Source organism: Marmota monax, unplaced genomic scaffold, assembly GCF_021218885.2.
Source record: "Marmota monax isolate L192 unplaced genomic scaffold, Marmota_monax_Labrador192_F-V1.1 WCK01_AAM20220418_F8-fsc00037, whole genome shotgun sequence".
NCBI classification, from domain to species: Eukaryota; Metazoa; Chordata; class Mammalia; order Rodentia; family Sciuridae; genus Marmota; species Marmota monax.
The window spans coordinates 10,464,316-10,482,073 of NW_026693245.1; the positions used below are offsets into that span (position 1 = coordinate 10,464,316).

Below are 17,758 nucleotides of genomic sequence, written 5' to 3' on the forward strand. Positions count from 1 at the left end.
TTAAATTCCCAGTACTTCCCATAAGAATACAATGAAACTTTCATTGTATGGCACTTCACTATTCCTCTCTCACTTTCCCCCTGGGTTCCCAAGTATTGTTTTCCTCATTGCAACATTTAGAATAGCTATGTTCCTGAGGAAGACGAGAGAATTTTAGGAAAGACTTCAATAGAACTTTTCTAGTGCTACCTCCTTCCAGGTAAGTAAAAATTTACTAATGAAAATGTAATCTGTATAAAAAGAAAAAATGATTTATTCTTGAAACTGTGACTTTATATAGCAAAAATTGGTAGATCCTGAACATAGTGTCACAATTTAAAATAAAACACCTTGAGGGAAAGTAAGTCATTAAAATAAAGTTCACATTAATTTTAGTTGTATTTAGAACTCAGTTGATTATTGGAAATGCCTTCATGCAGCTTATACTTGTGACTTCCATAGTGTTTTGTCTTAACCAGGACCACAGCTGTTTGGTACATAAGAATAATGATTATTAATAATCTATCTCCATGTTTTTAATAATTTAAGATTAAAACAACCTGCTTGAGGGCTGTATTTTGAGGATGTCATGATACAGACTATGATTGTGTGTATATCTAGACCAAAATATTCACATAGCCTTATGATTATGCCTTTAAATAGTTTTGAAATACTAAGCTATTAAAAAAAAAGTTTAAAACAGGAACTCAACATTCTTTAGTGTATTCCTGAGAATTTAAAAATAATTGTGTTAAATTATTTGGGGAGTGAGAAAGAGAAAGAGTGATGAGTGTTTAGTTATATGTATGCAATTTGAGATTCAATTAGTAGCTCTTGACTTGTAAATTTTCATAAGCCCTATTCCCTATTTTTATGTCAGAGTGACCCAGTATTCAGCAACATATCTTTGGCAGAGCTTTCTTAATATTTATTGCTTAAGATAATAATGAAAAATTTCAGTCACTAGTAATTATCTTAGTAATAAAAATAGTTGGCGTCTGTTCATATGTGTGTTCCTTGATAATTTGATGAATTTTCCTGAATGTTGCTTTTATTTGATATACTACTTACAAGTATAAAGGTTCCTTGTTATTATTTATTTTTGCTTAGCTTTCAAAATCAAAACATTATCTGGATCGGTTATTTTAAATCTAAATTCCAATAATAACTAGCCAGAATCATTCATGTAGAGTGAGGTAGTTGTATTAAAAAAGGTGGATAGTGATGAAAAACAGTGAGATTGTTTTTAGGAAGTATGATAAATAGAGCTAAAGAAAGGTAATAATTTTTGGTATTGTGCTGATGGGTCATTTTGTTTATATATTGAAATTATCCCATTTTCCTTAATGTCTTTCTCATATGAAAACAGTTAAAATTATAACATTGGAAGAAGAAAAAGGGTAATATAACACATGTTCAAAGGTTGAGAAGGGAAAAAAAGGTGCAAGTAGACAACTTAATTCACATACATTTCATTTGATCAGAGTTATAAATGTCATTTGTTTATCATGTTTACATTTTCATGGTATATTTCTTTAAAGCTGTTATTTATGAATACTGTTGAATCTCATTTAAAGAAAAAATTACTGTATTGGTTGCTATTGACAACAATTAGTGAAATTCCTTTGATTAAAACTTTCATAATACTATGAACCAAAACAGATTCATTAATTTAAAAAAAAATCCTAGCAAAATTGACAAAGCATCAAGATTTTAAGATACCTTTTAAAATAATCTTATGACCAGCTATTATAGCATGTGCTTATAGTCCCAGCTACTTTGGATGCTGTAGTAGGCAGATTGCAAGTTTGAGGCCAGAGTGAAAACCTTTCTCAAAATAAAACAAAATGAAAATGACTGGGAATGCAGCTCTGTGATATAGTGCCTGTGGGTTCAAGCCCCAGTACTGCCCCCCCTCCATCTGCTAATAAAAATTGTTAAGGAGATAATTTTTCTATACTAAAATTTTTATTCACATTAGGAGTTCAATTGCTTGGTATAGATCCCCTGAATCTGATAGGTGGAGATTGTATTATGACCAAGTTTTCTTCAAATTGGTTTGAAAAATTAATCCAAATACAGATTAAAATTGCCTTTTGTGTTTAGAGAGTAACTGTCTTCAACGTGTAGTGACCCTGACTTCACTTGGTAGTGCACGCTTAGAAGCCTCTTATCCAGACCATTCAGTATAGTAATTTTGGTTGAGAATGGTAAACATTGTTAAATATCTGGCATGGTAATATCTTTTAGTTTGCATTTTCACCAGTAATGTAGTGGCTAAGGACAGGGGTTTGGAATCAGGTAGGGAAAGCCCTAACATTAGATCTTTTACTTATTGGTTATTTGGATTTGGACATATAATTTAATTTCTGTGAGATGAGGATGATTACAATAATGAGAAAAAGCAGTGTTAAATTGTCTACTTAAAAAACTTTTCAGGCCACAGGTGCTTAGTAAATGTCAGCTAATTATTTTGCTCAAGTCCAGCAATTGGAGGGAGAGTCTATTTGGGATTATTAAGAGGCAAAAATGAAATTTCCGGATTATTAGCCAAAGAAGGAAGTTCTTAATGTAGTGATTGAATCAGAAACTTAGTGTATATAGTAGGTAGCTGTGCAGATAGTATAAAGAAAGAAGTTTGAGAAGTCAGCTTTGAATTATCTGTGACCAGATAATAATATGTTTTATTATATGTAGCATTATTCTAATTTGTTTTCTCAATAATGTGATTGCTTTTCTTCTACTATTGATGTCCTATTTAAGGAATAAAACTAATGCTTCTATTCATAGGTGTGGGGAGAGCATGCAATACAAAATGGTACTTAAAAGTCATTTATTGTCAGAGTACAGTTATTTTTGAGGCTAGAGGAAAATGATTGAAAATCCAAGACACGTTTATTTTCAATTTTTTTTAACTTAAAAAATTATCTGAATATCTGCTTACAAGAGATTGAGATAATAAACATGCAGTTTATGGAAAGAAATCACTAAGGTCATTTATTTTCTAATTCTTTTATAGGTGTTAATATTTTTTCAGTAATAAAGGACTAAGCACTCTGAGTTCATTATGTTTGCCAATTGAGAAAACAGACATTGGATAATATTTGAATCTAAAAGCTTAAATCCTGCTGGGTTTGAATGGCACACATCTGTAATTTTTTAAACTGCTTGGGAGATGAGGCAGGAGAAACCAAGTTCAAGGCTGGCCTTGAGCACTTACTAGATCTCCTCTCAAAATAAAATTTAAACAAAGGGCTCGGTATGTAGCTCAGTGGTAGAGAGTCCTTAGGTTCAGTACCCAGTATTAATATAAATAAAAAAGCTTCAACACCTCAAAAGTTTGTTCGAAGGCAGTTTGTGGAGATAACCTGTGAATAGATAGAAAATAATAAAACATACAATAGATATAAGTGATGCAAATTGAAAATTTCTTTCATCCCTTTAGGCAGTTACTACCGTTAAGAATAATTTCTTCTTAGGGCTGGCTTTGTGGCTCAGCAGTACAGCGCTTGCCTAGCATGTGTGATAACCCTGGGTTTGATCCTCAGCACCACATAACAATAAATAAATAAAATAAAGGTATTGTGTTCAACTACAACTAAAAAAGAAAAATACATTAAAAGCAAAACACTTTCTTCATCTTAAATGAGGTGTTAGGTTATTCAGAATAATTAATTTACAACATGGATTGATTTTTATCAAGTCTCTCTTTTTCTCATTCTTCTTTACTCTCTAGTGTTAACCTAAAATTCGTGGGAAAAGACACTTTGAATTGTAACTATATTGAAGAAAGTATACGGCTTCTTTGTCATTATTTAAATGTTAAACATTTTGCATTAACTCTCTTGTAAAAAACTGTTCCGATTTATAGTTGAAAGATAAAGTAACATGCAAAGTTGTACATTTAGTAAGGTTGGAGCTAGTATTGAAATTTGGATAAATCATTTCCAAAAAGCATATTAACCTGAGCCATGATGTTTTTATATGAATGCTTAATAAGCCCAATAGTTTTGTCTCTGCTTCTCTTATCTCAATCACTGTCTTCCTTCAGGTACCTCTCTTCATCTCTTACTTTGCCACCTACTCTTCTGTGAGTAATTTCTTAGGCTTCACCTTTCTTCTTTATAGGGTATTCCATCATTCTTGCACTGAGGACCTCAATGAAGAAACAGTAAGAATATTTCTTGCTCCAAGGAATCCAATTTTAGGAAAGGTGAAATTGCTAGTCAGAAATGATTTGAGGCTTGAAGATTATATTTGCTTGCTTATTTACCTTCCATTTCTTTTGTCTCCCTGGTTTTAATCATTGATTGCATATATATGATATTTTTTGTTTCTTGTATCTTTAACCTTCCACATGGGATCCTTTTCTTTCTGTGTAAAACATATTCCTTGGAATAGGATCTTCTCTTGGTGCATTATTTGATTTTATTTATCTGGAAAGTTTCTTTTCTGCTCCCTATCATATTTGGCATGTCCAAATCTCAATCTTTTGAGATTCTGCAGGGGAGAATGGATTGCTTCTGATCTGTTAAATTTTTTGGTGCAGATTCTAAAGCTGAAGTTTTCCCTTTATATGTCCCTTTGGAAATGTGTGCTGAGATCATTCCCTTGATGATGATCCCAGTCCCATTTATACTGTTTTGACTTCCTTCCCCATTATAAGGGAAGAAAGATATATTTGTGTACTTTGCCACATTGAACTAGAAATCTTCATCAGTCATATTTAAACTTAGATAATTTTGGCATACAAAAAGAACAGCCCCGTGTTTCAACATCTGGATTCCTCTGAGATGAGGCCTTGCAAACATATTACTTTTTCTTGTTTTCTAAGCAATTATTCAGATTCTTGGGTTTTATCTAGATTTTAAGTTATAAGCTAAGTTTTTTTACATATTGTTAATTAAAAAGTTTCTTGAAATTAATTTGGTGGTATTTGGTGTACTTTGGCCTGAACCCAGGTTTGATTTACCACTGACCCCCCCCCCCCAAACACCCCTCCACTTCCTTTCATTTATTGTTTTAAATTTTGAGTCAGGGTCTTGCTAAGTTGTTCAGGTGGGCCTCAAACTTGTGATCCTCTTGCCTTGATTTTCCAAATAGTAGTTGTGTGCCACTGTGCCCAGCCAAGAACCTTTTAAAAATACTCTATTCATGCGGTCATCATCTATTTACTATAAGTGATCATTGGAAAATTTGTATTATTTAGTATGTTTTAGTGTTCATTGTTCTGTTATGATGCCTTTGTTATTTTTTCATTTACTTCATTGTATAATATCTTCAGAAAAGCTATGTACATTGATAGTAATACTTTTCTGAGTAATTGTGTGCTTGAACTTTTTTTTTTTTAAAGCTCTTTAATCGGGCATTTTTAGGTAGCCAAGAATTTGGACTGATTGCCCTAGCAGATCAGCAGGTGCTAATTTTTGGAAAAATGAATCTTTTCTCAGTTTGTTCTAAGCCTTTATTCTCTTCAGAATGGCAATAGGCAAAGTACCATACCAGCTTTATTTTTTAGAGAGCTTGAAACTTCACATGAACCTGAGATTTCCTCCAGGTGTTCTTATATAGTTACGGTGAGGTGATCCAGTAGGAAGTTTGGTGTAGTTTTAGGGCAGTGGAGTACCACAGAGGTCTACCTAGCTCACTGGTTCATAGGATATCTTTAGTATGTGGAGCTATTTTTTTAGATTTAGATTTTCTGAGATTTCTTAAGTTGATTCTTCTGAATTTTTCAAATATGAAACCGGTGCTTTCAGAATTTTTTGAGGAAAGAAAGACATACTTCACATACAATAAATGTGAACATGAGGATATGTAACACATGTTTGACTACACATACAAATTGATTGAACTCTAGGAATAGTGTTTCATACTTTTAAACAAGTGGAAGTCTTGAAAAGAGCCTCCAGTTAGCAGTTATTTCTTTTAGTATCTTCATTAAACAAAGTTGTTGGTTTCTCTTGAACTTATATGATATCTTGAATGTATTTGGATGGTTAGTAGTATTTGAATGTATTACTATTATGGAAAATAGGATTCTTTTTATTACTTATTTTAAATAATTTAATTCAGTATTTAGAAGGAGAGGGAGTGTTGGCTGGGGCGCAATGGCTTACGCCTGTAATCCCAGCGACTTGGGAGGCTGAGACAGGAGGATTGTGAGTTCAGAGTCAGCCTCAGCAAAAGCAAGATGCTAAGCAACTCAGTGAGACCCTGTCTCTAAATAAAATACAAAATATGACTGGGGGGCTGGGGATGTGGCTTAAGCGGTAGCGCGCTGGCCTGGCATGCGCGCGGCCCAGGTTCGATCCTCAGCACCATATACAAACAAAGATGTTGTGTCTGCCGAAAACTAAAAAATAAATATTAAAAAAACAAAAAACAAAATAGGACTGGGGATATGGCTCAGTGAGCAAGTTCTCATGAATTCAATCCCTGGTACCTAGGAAAGAAAAAAAAAAAAAGAACCCCCCCCCCAAAAAAAATAGAGGGAGTGTTGTTCCTTGCTTATTGATAATTTTATAAGTGAAATGAATGAAAAAGGAATTGAAAATTTCGTTCTTTTTAAAATGGATGAGGGGGCTGGGGATGTGGCTCAAGCAGTAGCGCCGCTCACTTGGCATGCGTGCGGCCCGGGTTCGATCCTCAGCACCACATACAAACAAAAATGTTGTGTCCGCCGAAAACTAAAAAATAAATATTAAAAAAAAAATAAAATGGATGAGGGGAAAATGCAAATGTATTTTATATTCTACATGTTAAGAGTCATTAGGATGAAATTTGCATTTTTAATAAGTTAATAAAATGTTAGAATTTCATCTTGGCTTTTCATTTATGTGTAACTAAATTCATCTGTATTGACATTGCTCAGTTCTTGCTATATTCTGTGAGATTATGTTCTAGTTTATTATGTTCTAACTGATATATAGTTGTACTTATTTAGCTTAATAACTTTTGCCCATGAAGCATCTGCTGTTAGTATTGTTTTTAAAATGTAATCAAGCTTTGAAATATAATATTCTTAGGTGGATTTATTTTAATCTAAAAGTTGAGACTGTGTGTAACTCTTATTTGTGCTTTATTTATACAGAATATCCTCCGAATCCTAAATCTAGAGCTCCAAGGATGCTGGTCATTAAGAAAGGTAATACAAAAGACTTACAGCTATCTGGATTCCCTGTAGTAGGAAATCTTCAGTCACAGCCAGTTAAGAATGGAACTGGTCCGAGTGTTTATAAAGGCTTAGTCCCTAAACCTGCTGCTCCACCTACAAAAGTAAGTTCTAAATTGCTATACATGCAAATTTTGAGTGTTTTTTTTTTTTTTTTTTGAGTTGTTTTAATTTTGGGGGGGGAATTTTAGAAGCATGATATTACGATGTGGGTTGTTCATGGGGTGCTAGCAGACTTCTAGGTGGAAAGAATTGGCCATTGCGTACTATAAATTTTAATTCTCTCTCTGTGTATTCCTATGTGTTTTTGTTGTTGTTTTTATAGTAGTAAAGGAAGTTTATATGAGTTTTGTTGTCCTTGTGGTACTTGTGATATATTTGCTTAAAATGTATATATTGTATATATGTAAGTTTATGTGTATATGTTTACTTGGTTTTTCAGTTTTACGTTTTTGAAATCGTCATGAGTTGAAAAATCCCCTGCCTTTGGATTTATAAAACTTTGAAAAAATAGTGAATTAATTAGATGTTTCTCTCTCTCTCTCTCTCTCTCTCTCTCTTTGATTTGATTTTTTTTTAAATACACAACAGCGGAATGCATTACAATACTTATTACACATATAGAACACAGTTTTTCATATCTTTGTATATAGAGCACGTTCATGCCAATTCAGGCTTTTATACATATACTTTGTTTTTTCTTTTGCATTACAATTCTTATTACACATATATACCACAATTTTTCATATCTCTATTTATATATAAATAAGTATCTTGACACCCAATTTGAGTCTTCATACATGTACTTTGGATAATAGATGTTTATATCTCAATATCAAATTTTGAATTTATTTATAGGAAAAGGAATAGAAAACCATGTAGGGATGATGGAGTAATATTAAAAAAAATTTTTTTTAAGCCAAATGTAGTTATCTTTATTGTGTTTATTTCCTCTATAGTCTGTTACCTGTGTTTTTTCTAACAATTTTTAAAATTGATTTTATTTTTTTAAATACACCACAGCGGAATACATTACAATTCTTTTTACACATATAGAGCACAATTTTTCATATTTTTGTATATAAAGTATGTTCACACCAATTCATGTCTTTATACATGTACTTTGGTTTTTTTTTTTTTTTTGCATTACAATTCTTATTACACATATATAGCACAATTTTTCATATCCAAGTAGGTTGACACCCAGTTCGTGTCTTCATACATTTACCTGTTTCCTGTTTTTGATAACCATTAATGTTTGTGTGTTTTTCTTTAGCCTACACAGTGGAAAAGCCAAACTAAAGAAAATAAGGTTGGGACTTCTTTCCCTCATGAATCTTCATATGGTGTTGGCAACTTTAATGCTTTTAAATCAACTGCCAAGAATTTTAGTCCATCACCAAATTCAGTGAAAGAGGTAATGTCATTAAAAATCATTGAGGAATGTAAATTTTGTTGTTATTGAGATGGATTTTCCTTGTGTTGCCAAGGGCTGGTCTGAAACTCCTGGGCTAAGGTCATCCTTCTGTCTCAGCCTCTTGAGACTACAGGCATTTGCCATCATGCCCATCTGCTCAGTTATGATAATTTGATAGCTGATGTTCTCTTTTTGCTAACTTGTTTGTATTCTGAAAAAGTAGGAATATAATGTTAAATCCACTGGTCATTGTGGAGTATGCTTGTTATCCCAGGGGATTGGGAGGCTGAGGCAGGAGGATCTCGACTTCAAAACCAGCTTTGGCAAAGTGTGAGCCCCTAAGCAACTCAGTGAGACCCTATCTCTGAGTAAAAACATGGGCTGGAGATGTATGTGGCTCAGTGCTTAAGTGCCCCTGAGTTTAATCCTGGTATTAAAAAGGAAAAAAAAGGTAAATGAAAAATTCCAAACATCCTCAGCAGTAAAGAAAATAATATAGTGAAGCCTCCGAATACCCATTAGCTAGAAAGAACTTTTTTAAGTAAAATAGTGAAAATTGTAATTTCATTTGATTTTTGTGATAGTTATTCTTATAGGGCTAAACCTTGACTAATAATGAGAATTTGTGTTATAATCCTGTTTTGGAATGATGAACATTTTATTAGTGTTAACACTGAGGCAAGGAGAGAGGAAGAGGGAAAGGTGTTAATTTTTCTTGCACCGAAATTGAATAACTGGTAGCTCAAATATCCCCTTAACCCACCCATTTGATTAGGATTTTGAAATTCTTAGATCAGGAGTTACCTGAAGAGTTGAAGGTCACTTGACTATATTGTTATACCTGAAATTGCTTTGTATGCCATATTGGAACATCATAATACTTCTATTGTATTCCATTATGAAAACACCAAAGAACTGAAAACAAAAGGACTCAAGTTAACATCCATTTTGACACCCTCTCCTGCAGAAGTTTTGTTTGTTGAAATCTAACCGAATACACTCTGTGTGTGTGTGTGCGTGCATATGTATGTGTTTGTGTGTAATCATTAAATAGGTCCTTTTGAAGCTGTTAATCAAATCTAGAATTCTGGAATGTAGCTTGAAGAACTACTCCTCTGTGCATTATAAAATATTTAAACTATTCCAGGATACATTTATAAATTAATATTTAAATCCCTTATGTAGTATCATAGTTCTGAGTATCCAGGCCTTCATTGTCTTTGGGTAAGAAAATCTTTTGTTGACTCATTGAATGGGAAAGAAAAAAATTTATAGACGGAGAAAACTAGATGTTGAAAAAGACCTTAAATCAATTTTGCATTGTGAATAATGGTAGAACAGGAAACTGTGATAATTGTGAATTTATATTGGCATCAGTTCTCTGGTCACATATTCATCAGTGTTTCTGAATTTCCTCTTAGTGTAATCGTTCAAATTCCTCTTCACCTGTTGACAAACTTAATCAGCAGCCTCGTCTAACCAAACTGACACGAATGCGCACTGATAAGAAGAGTGAATTTTTGAAAGCATTGAAAAGGGACAGAGTAGAAGAAGAACATGAAGATGAAAGCCATGCTGGCTCAGAGAAGGTAATTAAATTTGCAATGCATGATTTTATATTGACATGTTGTTAAAATACATGAGCAAATATTTAGAAACTTGGAATAAATTCTAATAGATTTTCACCTTAGAAAATAAAGGCCTAGCCAACTATTTGCATAAGTAATGGCTTCTTAGTTTTCCATTCATATGAGACTGTCTTCTAAATTTAGTGATTGTAAGTATACTTTTATGTATTCTAAATGGGAATTGACCCAGGATCTATTAAAAACGTTCTTAGTAACTATATATACTTTTTTTTTTAAGTTGTGGACGGACAGTATATCTTTTTTTTTTTTTAACTATTTTTACGTGGTGCTGAGGATTGAACCCAGTGCCTCACACATTCTAGGCAAGTGCTTTACCACTGAGCTACCACCATGGCCCAGTAACTATATTCTTCAGAATTAATTTTTTTTAATCCTCCCAAATTAGGATGAAGACTCATTTAATTTGCATAACAGCAATAGTACTCACCAAGAAAGGGATATAAACAGAAACTTTGATGAAAATGAAATTCCACAGGAGAATGGCAATGCCTCAGTGATTTCCCAACAGATCATTCGGTCTTCAACCTTTCCACAAACTGATGTTCTTTCCAGTTCACTTGAGGCAGAACACAGGTTAGTTTTTATTTTTACTTTTTTTCCTCTGGCATTTTTAGCATAAGAATTTTATATTGTAAAACTCTTATGTAATTGATTGATTTTTGTGATGCTAAAGATTTAACCTAGGTTGTTGAACATGCTAGGCATTTTATCACTGAGCTAAGCCCCAGCCCCTAATTTATTTGTTTTTCTAACATGTTCATTAGGTGCAATTTATATACAGTAAATTTTACTTCTTCTGATTAGTACAGATGAATTCGATCTATTCAGAGTTGTGTAGCTAATTAGTTTTAGAACATTTTCATTATCTTTGAAAGCTATGTCCATTTGTGCTTATTCCTCAGTTTTAGACTCTGTCATAGATAATCAGTAATTATTTTCTAACTATAGATTTGCCTTTCATGGATGTATTGTGAGTGGAATCATATAATATGTGGTCTGCTGTGTCTAGCTTCTTGGACTAACCATATTGTTTTCAAGGTTCATCTGTGTTTCAGCACATGTTACTTTTTTATTGCTGAGCAGTACATTGTATGACTGTACCTCTTTTTGTTCATTGATTAATGGATATCAGTGTCCACTTTTCTGTGGATAGTGTTACTATGAACATTTCATGTACAAATTTTTGTGTGAACATTCCTTTATTTCTTTTGAGTACATTCCCAAGGGTTGAATTCTTGACATAAGGTAACTGTGGTAACCTTTTTTTTTATCTTCATCAGCAATATATAGAGTTCCAGTTCTCTTTTATTTTGCCAACAATTGATATTGTCTGTCTTCATTTATAACCATTCTAATGGTTTGAATTGGTTATCTTTTTGTGGTTTTTACTGTGCATTTTCTTGATTTCTAACAGTATTGAATATCTTTTGATATGCTTATTTACATGTTGTCTTTAGGTGAAACACCTATTGAAATACCTTGCCTGTTTTAGAATTATATTTCGTTTCTAAGTTCTGAGAGCTTTTTATGTATTATTTGCATAAGTCTCATATATATGACTTGACAATATCTTCTCCTATCCTGAGTTGTCTTTTTACTGTATTTATTTTTAATTTATTTCTTACTTAGTTGTAGCTGGACACAATGCCTTCATTTTATTTATTTTTATGTGGTGCTGGGGATCAAACCCAGGGCCTTGCATGTGCCAGGTGAGTGCTCCACCACTGAGCCACATCCCCAGCCCCTCTTTTCACTTTATTAATGGTGACATTTGAGTTTTTATCTTAGTCCAGTTTATGCATTTTTTTCTTGTATCACTTAATGCAAATGTTGGTGTGATATGAGGAATTCACCTATTTTCTAGGTGAATATCCAATTACCTCAATAGGTGATTTATTTTTTTATTGCAAACTCTTTAGCACTTTTGTTTCTATTTTTATCATTTCTAATGTTTTAAAATAGTAATTATAAGGTTTAGTATTAGAATTTAGAAGAGAATTCAAAAGAGGATTCCCTCCCATGATTTTCTTTTTTAGTTGTACTTGGACATTTATTTTATATGGTGCTGAGGATCAAACCCAGTGCCTCACACATGTTAAGATGAGCGCTCTTCCACTGAGCCGTGGCCACTGTCACCATTTCCCCATGACTCGCAGAAATGTTATACCTTTACTATTGAATTGAAACAACAGCCACATGGTTCAGCAGCAAAACATAATTCTTCTTCTCTCCCCCTTTTTGGCATTTGGAGTCAAACCCAGGGTAAATACAACTGAGCTCTATCCCTGGCCCTTCTTATTTCAGTTTTTTTTTTTTTCCCTTTTGGTACCACAGATTGAACTCAGGAGCACTTGACTACTTAGCCACATTCCTATCCCTGTTATGTATATTATTTAGAATTGGGGTCTCACTGAGTTGCCTAGCGCCTTGCCTAGCTTTTTTGCTGAGGCTGGTTTTGAACTCAAAATTCTCCTGCCCCAGCCTCCCAAGACACTGGGATTACAGGCATATGCCACTGTACCTGGTCCTTTTAATATTTTGAGAGACAGGGTCTTGCTGAGTTGCCCATATTGGCCTTGAATTTTGTCTTTCTGCTTTAATCACTCAAAGTACTTGGGATCACGAGCATGTGCCACCATATCTGGTTTCAGTTCCCTTTTAATTACTAAAGAGTAAGCTAGGAGCAACAGTGCATTCTTATAGTCCCAGCTACTGGGAAGCTGAAGCAGGAGGATTGCTTGAACCCAGGAGTTAAGGACAGTCTTGGTAATAATAGTGAGACTCTTCTGTCTCTCTACCCCCAAAAATTAAATTAGAAAATTAATAAAAATAAAAATATCATAAGGATTATAACTTTTGAACAAACAAGAAAGTTAACTTGTTAACATATTGCTCTACAATTTCTTTATGTATATCAAATTGTTTTCCTACCAAGAATTCTTAACATACTCTAAGAGCAGGCTTAGCATGGGGAAGTCCTTGTCAACAGTTCATTAACTTTTAAGTTTTTGCCATTTCTTTTGTAACCTCATTTGATTTTAGAACAGTAAGGAACTGCTGATATTTACTGTGGAATAATTTTTGTGGAATTCAGCCTAAGCTCCACAGGACAGAAATTTTGTGTATTTTATTGCTGTATCTAGCACTGAGAGTGGTGTACCTAAATTAAGTGAGTGAGTGAAGTAAAAGCTGAAGTATTTTCCTACCTATTTAGTAAAACTGTATTCATTTTTAAAGGGAATTCTTTAACTTTTTATTTGTTTCAAGTTTCCCTTCCCTTCTATTTTCTTAAAGCTTTTCCCTCTTTCAGCTTTTTCTTTCCTTATCCTGGGGAGTGAACCCAGAACCTTGACCATGTTAAAACACATGCTCTACCACTGAGCTATGGTCCCCGGCTATCCTTGCCCACTTAGGTTTCTTACATTCTAGTTTACATTTCTCCTCCCATGAAACTATTTAATTTAATTAATCAAGGTTGTACCTTGATTGGTTGATGCCAGCGATTGAACCCAGGGACTTAACTACTGACCTGCACCCTCAACCCTTTCTATATTTTATTTTGAGACAGAGTCTCAATGAATTGCTGAGGCTGGCTTTGAGCTTGTGATCCTCCTGCCTCAGCTTCCCTAGCAGGTAGGATTATAGGCATGCACCACCATGCCCTGTTACAAGATTGTACCTTTAAAAGTCTATAAATCTTTATCTTTATGGTTTGAATTTTACATTATTATTATTTTATTTCTGTGATCACTTTTGTTCCCCTTCTCCAAATCAGGTCCTCTATGTATGTGAGAATGTAAGCATGTGGTTTTATATAGTCTTAGACTTTTGCCTTTAAAAAGGTTTGCTTTTTCTTTTTTTATGTGGTGGTGATTGAACCCAGGGCTTCATGCATGCCAGGCAAGTGTTCTACCAATGGGCTTTATGCCCAGTTGTGCCTAAAGTAATATAATGGGCTAATGATAAATGTGAAAGTCCATTTCATGAGAGTTAAGTTTAGCTAGATTAATTTAGAGAGAACTCATTTGTGTGATATCTATATTTAATTGCATTTAATATGAATAGATGAATGAGTTACTACTATTTTAATCCTTCTCAGCTTGTGGAACTCCTCTTTATCACATAATCTGGTTTATGACTTGTAACTGATTTAGGCTGTCATGGCAGCTTTGTCAAATCATAGAAAATAGTAAACATCAATTCCTTTTACTGTTTTATTTTTGTGTTTTTCAAAACTGTGACATTTTGTTCTTTTCAAAAAGACTATAGCATATAGGAATTCCAGATCCCCCATTCCATCATTCTAAGGTGTCATCTTGTATCATCCTTCTTGAAACTATTCTGTACTGTAGATATAAAATTGTGAAATTATTTTTCTATTGACCTTAGTCAAGTTTTGTACATCATGCTGGTATTAATATCCTTGTATTTGTGTCCTCGAACATGTGCATAAGTGTATTTGATGCTAAATTACTAGGTGTGAAGTTGATTGGTCCAGTGGCATTTATTACTCAATGTCAACCAAAAATGCTCTAATTTTCACTCTCAATTAGTCAATTAAATATTTCTAGTCAGAATTGGTAGAAAGAATGCCTGTGTATAAAAAGGAAAGTATACAAATAAATCTCATGATAGTTAAAGATGAGCAGTAAAAGTTCTTTACCTAGGGCTGTAGTAAGAAAGTTAATGTCAGAATGCATGCATGCATGCGTGTGAGAGAGAGAGAGAGAGAGAGAGAGAGAGAGAGAGAGAGAGATGTGATGCGATTCGATGCTGGGGGTCAAACCTAGGGCCTTAAGTATGCTAGGTAAGTTTTCCACCACTGAGTTCCATCCCTAGCCCTGTTGAGTGCCTTTTTGTGACCTTCATGTTTCCCATCATCAGTACTTAGTAGTAAAAAAAAAAAAGTAAAAGGTCCACACCCCTTAGAAATATTCTTAAAATTCCTAAAAGTCACATTGAATGTTTTAACTGTTTTTTTTTTCTTTCAATTTGTAGAGTAGATATTTAGTACACAAAGAATTGTGGTGGTTTCTTGTCATTCATGAAGACTTAGGGACAGGAGACCTGAGTTCCATACTTTGACAGTGTTTAGTTCCCCTCAGTACTAACAGGAAAAAAGGAGAGAGTGGGATTTAAGAACTAAGCCAAATGAATTAAGCTGAAAACATTCTAAATTAATAACCTCTGGGGAGAAAACAAACAGACCCATGCTGTGTATATATAGTAGAGATGATATCAGTGATAACTAAAGACATATACATATCTTTATTCTTTTGGAGACCTTAAATATTATTATTTTTGTCCTTTTTAAAACAGACTTTCTTCCTTTCGTCCTTCATTTCTTCATGCCAGGGATTGAACCCAGGACACTTACCTATTATGCTACATCCCCAGTCCCTTGTTATTTTTTATTTTCAGACAGGGTCTCATTAATAGTTGCTGAGGCTGGCTTTGAACTCGTGATCCTCTTGCCTCAGCCTCCTGAGTTAACTGGGATTACAGACATGTACAACCATGCCTGTCCAGCTCAAAGCTCCCTCCCACCCCTTATAGACAATGCCAGTTTTGTTCTAAAATTAGATTTATTGAATTCTGCATAGGAATGCAGTTGCCTAGTGTAGAGACAAAGGTGAAGAAGACAATAAGAGCATTTTTTTTCTTTTTCTTTTTTTTTTTACTATTCATGTAAAGAATAAAGTTACATATTCAAGATTTCAGATTTGGTAGGTGCTAGAATTTAAGTTTCAATAAGTATCTATCAAATAGAGGAGTAGTTGTGGAAATGTTAGACATGTTCGAAAATATCCCAAGGTGGAGAAAGTAAAGGTGTTGGTGATATGGAACCACTTTAAATTCTTAGTTTGAGTTTTGAGTGCCGAAGTATAATATACATTTATAATCCAAAAATATATCCATATGTTTTTTTCCTTAAGCTAACAAAGGTACAGCTTCTTTTAGATTTGAAATCTATTTTTCTCCATGAATATAGTGATACATCTTTTCCATGGCTTCAAGTTTTTGGTAAACTTTAATTTGTAATTCTTAAATTATATACCTATTACCTACTCATGTCAGTTGACTTTAGCAATAAAGTGTTAGCAATACAATTCTTAAGGATAATTCTTTTGTAAATGTTAGGCAAAAGCATAAATATTAGGTACACATATCATTCTGAAGAGTTAGGAATATTCACTTCCCTTTTCCTCCCTTTTACTTATTTTTTGTTTGGGGGATTGAGCCCTGGGCCTTGTACATGCTCAGCATGAGATCTACCACTGAGCTACACCCTCAGTCCAATACTTGCCCTTTATTATATTCCCTTTATAATATTAAAGGTATTTTTTCCATCTGTATTATTGTTTAGTTAATGTTCGGTTTTTAAAAATAAGTAAAAGAAAAGTGAACCTAGCAAAAAAGTTTTGTTTTACTAGTCAAGATCTACACACTAGAATAGTGGTCTTGAATGATGAAAGTTTGAGTGGAAATGTCATTTCAAAGGAATGCATCTTGGCTAAGGAGTAAAAACAGTGCTCGAGAAAAGAAAATTTTAAGTCATGAGTAGGAATGAAAGAAAGAAATGATTAATGCTGACTGTGACATTTTGGTTCAGAGACTAAAAATAATTGGTAAAACATTTAATTTGGTGACAGAGAATCAGAATTCTGTTTCCTTCTTTGCTAACAAAGTTAAATTGTTTTACTTATGAAATTGATTCTTCTGTAAAATATGGATAGCATTTAAGTTTTATTCAGGGTCTTTGAGAACTGAAATTCTATAGATTTTTTAAAGGGAAAAAAAGATATGAAAGTGTATAAGCAGTTAACACAATGACAGGTGCAAGGTGAAAGATGAGTAAGTATAAATGGAATTAACAGAAATACTTAAGGAATACAATTCAAAACAAAACAAAACAACACATCATCAGATCAGTATAAGACAAGTGACCTGTACCAAGGGTAAACTTGTCATTGAGTTAAATACAATAGATCCTGCTATAGTGTTCACATTTACTCAAATAGAGAAAAGTGATGTTTCCTGTCATTGTTTTCATAGCTCCACTTGCCTAAGATGGAAGTATCTTCAAAGAATATAACTTTATGGTCTTTTTACTTATTTAAGATCCTGGTTTAGAGCTTTCTAAATTCATTATTGTAGGATTTAACTTCTCTTTCATATTTATTTGTGTTGGGGAATGATGATTGGCATATATCTAAGAGGTGATATCAATAGAGGTATAAATTATAAAATGCAAGATAGGTTAGGCTGTTTCACCCTTTCTTTTCAAAATAGAAAAACTAATGAATAGGCCACAATACATTAGATTGTGGTGATACTGAGAAAAGGGAGAAAAATATCACTATTAATCTTAATGGAGTAATTTGGAAATTTTTCTTCAGGTCTCCCCTATTGCAAGTTTCTAGCCTACCAAACCTTTGACACCAAAGGTTAAAAATCAGTTCATTCTTATTTTACTTCCAAGAAGGTTTATTTAACTTAATCTATTAATTTTTTAGAAAGATATTCAAAGCAAAAACA

The 17,758-nt window shown here is 33.3% G+C and overlaps 1 protein-coding gene across 3 annotated transcripts in view; it reads left to right on the top strand.

Annotated features, from left to right (window-relative positions):
• Positions 1-17,758, top strand: part of Gpbp1 (GC-rich promoter binding protein 1) — a 66,242-nt gene that overhangs the window by 42,790 nt on the left and 5,694 nt on the right. For all 3 annotated transcript variants that reach the window (XM_046456258.2, XM_046456257.2, XM_046456259.2), the window contains 4 exons: positions 7,073-7,257; positions 8,430-8,570; positions 9,992-10,159; positions 10,605-10,792. In XM_046456258.2, the coding sequence (XP_046312214.1) occupies positions 7,073-7,257; positions 8,430-8,570; positions 9,992-10,159; positions 10,605-10,792 (682 nt within the window). The remainder of the gene's footprint in view (positions 1-7,072; positions 7,258-8,429; positions 8,571-9,991; positions 10,160-10,604; positions 10,793-17,758) is intronic.